At 45.7% G+C, this 4,729-nt stretch overlaps 1 protein-coding gene across 1 annotated transcript in view; it reads left to right on the forward strand.

Moving 5' to 3' along the window:
• The first annotated feature begins 2,648 nt into the window (after window positions 1-2,648).
• Window positions 2,649-4,729, forward strand: part of LOC106805169 — a 35,149-nt gene continuing 33,068 nt past the window's right edge. Inside the window, exon 1 of the mRNA XM_014806664.1 lies at window positions 2,649-2,837. Coding sequence (XP_014662150.1) covers window positions 2,792-2,837 — 46 coding nt within the window. The 5' untranslated portion in view covers window positions 2,649-2,791. The remainder of the gene's footprint in view (window positions 2,838-4,729) is intronic.

The following is a 4,729-nucleotide window of genomic DNA, read 5'->3' on the forward strand; positions in this document are numbered from 1 at the left end:
GTGTGTGTGTGTGTGTGTGTGTGTGTGTGTGTGTGTGTGTGTGTGTGTGTGTCGGTATTTGGCCCATACAGTCTCCTCGCTACTAGAGTTCTATTTCATAGTAATAGACCTGATCCGTGACCAACAGGATGAGAACAATTACGACATCACTGCCGATATTTACTCTAAGATGTCCACGCGATCTCTAACGACCAACAAATGCTTGTCCAATGTACGCATGGCATATGTATCAGCATTTGTCATCCAATGATCTCCTTCTTATACGTAAAATAGTGAACTCTCCCAGGTAAAAATAGTGAACTCTCCCAGGTAAAAATAATCGTGTTGAGGATTTCGATATGAATGACAACGTACAAAAGGACATTTTGAACGAAATGTTGAATTGCAGTCCAGCGGATCCCGCTGTCATGCGACATTGTTACTGAAGATTTCGTTCCAGACGCAAACAGGTGTCGACAGCGTGAGAGCAGTGGTGACGCCACCGCAACGCAGTGGAATGTTTCTCGGCCGACCGTTTCGAAATAAAGGGACTCGTTGTCGCTGGCTTGAAAGGCAAGAAATAAGATATATTGGACAGCCGCTTTCACCGGTTCCTCGGGTCATCTTGCCTGGTGGGGATAACCTTGATTTTATAGGTTGGTCACGCTAGCCGGGAGGCCTGCCTAGATCACACTGAGACAGACGTTTACGCGCTGCGCGTGGTAATCGGGCTATCCATGCCTCCTAGTCAACAAAAACGAAAATCGCACGCAATCATGCACCTGGCTGCAACGTTCGGTTGCCGGCTACAATTTTCCTCGGTTCTATCTCTGATTTGTAACCGCAACTCACAGCCAGCCGCATAACGATTTCCTCCCCCCCCCCCCACAAACAAAAACATTTGTAAAGCGAGTATATGTGGTTTTGTCTAGTCTCCTTCTAAAAGGAATGTTATACTTGCGCGGCGACGATGTAGACAAGGTAGCGTTCGTGTCGTTTTATGGAATACGATACTTTTACACGCCGCGTAACAAGAAAAACGTGGGGGGGGAGGAAAATCGCGATTCAAGGTTGAATATTTTAGCCGATATTTCATAAGTATAGGATCTGGCCCGCATACAACTGTCGAATAGGCTTGAAAACGCAAGTGTAGATGCTACAGATTACCACACGGTTGTTGTTACCTCCTGAATACCGAATGGTATAATCAGCAAGACGACTTTGCTTTCAAGAAGATGCGCCATTAGTATGTATAGGTTCTGTTCGTTGGTCAACTGACTTAACGATTCAATCTCCCATTACCTAGACATTAGCAGTAGCAGACACGAGCAAGCCCGCGAAGAATCCGGATGTTGGGGACGCGATTACGCCAAGCAAGGATGATGGCGACGCTTGCAAGCGATGTCAGTACAGTTACACGTAGTTCTTATGTTGCGGCTTAGCTCACGGGGAAACATGAATATACGTAACGGGACCTCGTAATTTTAACTATGATGAAGGACCACAATGGCATTTCCGGTGAATACGTAACATCTTAGTGGGCGTTAAGGTGTGTTTGGTCTCTGTCACAGAAGTCAATAGTAAATCCATCACGATGTGACCATTGTATAGACACTAGATAAACACGTGTGATATTATCCACCCCAACCACACCAATAATATTGCGACGAAGGTGACGACGCGGAATGTTACGTGGATTACAATGTCCGCAACAGCACAGAGTATCGACCCGCCCCCCTTTGACAGCGCACGCTGCCATTGTCGCCCTGCTTCCTCGATCATCACACCAAACTCTACCACGTTCATCTTAGTATTGAGAGAGAAAAAATATTCCGGTTAACTTATGTGAAGCGGCTTTGCCGTGTTTCCGAATGACGATGGTGATGACTCGATGATGACGATGGTGATGAATCGATGATGACGATGGTGATGACTCGATGGAGAGATAACAGCACACAGCGTCGCAACTCGGGCGTTGCGCGTATTGTGTGACAGGCGGTTATTCTATCGTGAATCGTAATAGTGGTACGCGTCGGTGAGATACACCGGTGCTAAAACGTATGTCCTGTACAACACATAAACAACGAAAGAACTGATATGTACGTATTAAAGCAAGTAAGTATTTAATGAACATATCTAACACACCACGTAGATCCACATAGTGAGGATGGACATAGTTGTCGTGTACGGCGCGCGGCATGCACATCAATCAAACTCTTTCCTCGTTCGTCGAGGATACGCGATGACAGCTAGCTAGATACTATATATATACGTGCTGCATGCGTTTAACGAGATACTCTTACACTCGCAGCGCAGAAAGCGACACTCGCCGTTTTACGAGCAGCAGCGACGAGTGGGGTCGTTAAGAGAACTCTCAGACCGTGCCCACGTGCACGCGTGCGATGACAGCGAATGTAGGTATAGGTCAGTGAGGCTTGCCTCGCGGGCTCGAAGCATTCACTCGCCGCGCCCGACGTGTTCAAACGGCTCTACTTTCACGTGCGCCGCTTGCACTTACCTACTTGATTGATTGACCTGATGTATATATATACAGTTTCGAGCGCGCAGCCACCGCGCATCACAATATGGGTTTATGGGCCTTCTTCCGTTAACTGTGCGTGCCGCGCAGTCACAAGCGAGTTAACACTGGCACGACGAAGTTCCAGCCAGCCTCGTATAAAAGCCTAGCGCGCTCTGGCAGGCCGCAGCAGTCGACAGCAGCAGGCCACGATAGCAGTGAGGTCCTTCCTACTCGATATACGATTGACGATCTGCGTATAGTATAGAGCCACACACATACACAGCTGTCGCCATGATGAGACACGCCATCGCATCCCTACTCGTCCTCATCGTTGCGGGTGAGTCAAAGAGATCTATGATCATATCGGATATGTCGTCTTCTTCGGAAAACATATGTATCTCGCGTACGTCGCTAGACTTAGCGGGAACACTGTGTCGAAATTCGTTTGCGATTTAACACTCGGATTATAGACGGTTTTGCATTTATTCCTAACCACGCGAGGTTTTTTTTACGTTTTGTAAGTTTGAAAGTAAGAAAAGGTCAGAAATTTTGAAAGTAAAAAGTAAGAAAGTAAGTAGGAATGGTCAAAGCAGCGACGAGGTTTGTACGACGATACCGCCTTGATCTGCGCTCAAACTTCGTATATATTTATTTATTTATTTATAATTATATATATATTGTATAAATTGGTAAACCGGGGTAATAGGAATAAGCGTAGAGAACCCAACTTGACGTCACATGGCTACGCCAACTTGGTTATTACATAGTAAACGTTACGTTGACCGTTACTTATCGGAATGTACCAATGAGAACTAGATTAATCAAAAAGATTTATCGTTTCTTGTAATCATTCATCTGAAATAACTCGTTCTAAAGCGTTCAGCTGATCGTTACTCTGCAAACAACTCACAAACTCTGTACAAACTCTTGTAACACTTAAACTGCTTGTTATCATTCTAATGCTCAATCAATCACTCCGCAACGAAAGCGACAACGTTTTCTTTGTCGGCAAAAAATATAACGCGAGGACTCTCATTTTCGAAAAATCACGTGACGATGCGAACTCATTACGATACGTCATCGTGTTACGTACGATACGTCATTGCATACGTCATACGCCTCTAATAATCTAAAACAACGAAACAACCGAGCGCTAATTGCACTTACTTTATAATTCCTTAATCGCGCCGGTATTGCTCCGATATTTCCCCCTGCAGAAGGCGCTCGAGGGAGCGAAAGCGAAATTGCCGCTGTTCAAATGTAGGCGCATCACAACTAGCGCTCGCGCACAGATTAGAACAATGTACGACAGCATAACGCAGCGGCAGAAGGGATGGTAATTGCGGGCGAAATCATTAACGAAACTTGCGCATGCGTCACTGGCTTTTCAGCTGTCACTGGTGTATGTCGGACTCTGATATATGCGCGCTATGGGCAATGTCTATAATACGTCTTATTCTATGTCTTATGCTTATACAATGTCTTATACTACGTCGTATATAAAACAAAGGTTTTGCGCAACTTTTTCTGCACTGGGTTCTGAGTGAGACGCGAGTCGAAGCTCTAAGTTTCTATTGTAGCTCTAGGCATATACCCTGGATGGTTTCTCTATACGTAAATCGCACGCGCTCCACATCCTATATAATTGCCTTAGGTTGGTATCTCTGTAGTAACTCCCGCAGTGGATACTTGTATTTTGGCAGTGGATCGGCTCTGACACCGATTCATGTATGGTCACTTTCTCTCTGATATTTTCCAAGCATTCGCGGTCGTTGTCGATGCATTACCCCCCAGAGGCCAAGCGGCCCTACCAAAATCTCATTAATTCTCGTGAGGTGACTTTTGCGCAACCGATGCGAATAGAGCATTAAATGTCAGCGATTTCTGACTATCAAAAATCTAATTGGTCATTGAAGGACGCGACATTCGTCTGAAATTCCTTAATCAAAGATGGCCGAGTCGTGGAAAAATTGCGTAAAGGGACGCTAGCGCCGTAGCGTGAATAGATTCACTTTACTCACTGTATTGTCTACGGACTCACGTCCTTAGAGTGAGAGTATACTACAAGTGAATGAAGTGAAACTACGCAGCCTTCCTGCACGCTTGTCACTAAATAATCGCAATCGTTATCAGTAGCGCGCCGTTCGTGTCCCATGTTTCCCGACTCTCTCTCTCTCTCTCTCTCTCTCTCTCTCTCTCTCTCTCTCTCTCTCTCTCTCTCTCTCTCTC

The sequence above is a fragment of the Priapulus caudatus genome, unplaced genomic scaffold, assembly GCF_000485595.1.
Source record: "Priapulus caudatus unplaced genomic scaffold, Priapulus_caudatus-5.0.1 Scaffold103, whole genome shotgun sequence".
NCBI lineage: Eukaryota > Metazoa > Priapulida > Priapulimorpha > Priapulimorphida > Priapulidae > Priapulus > Priapulus caudatus.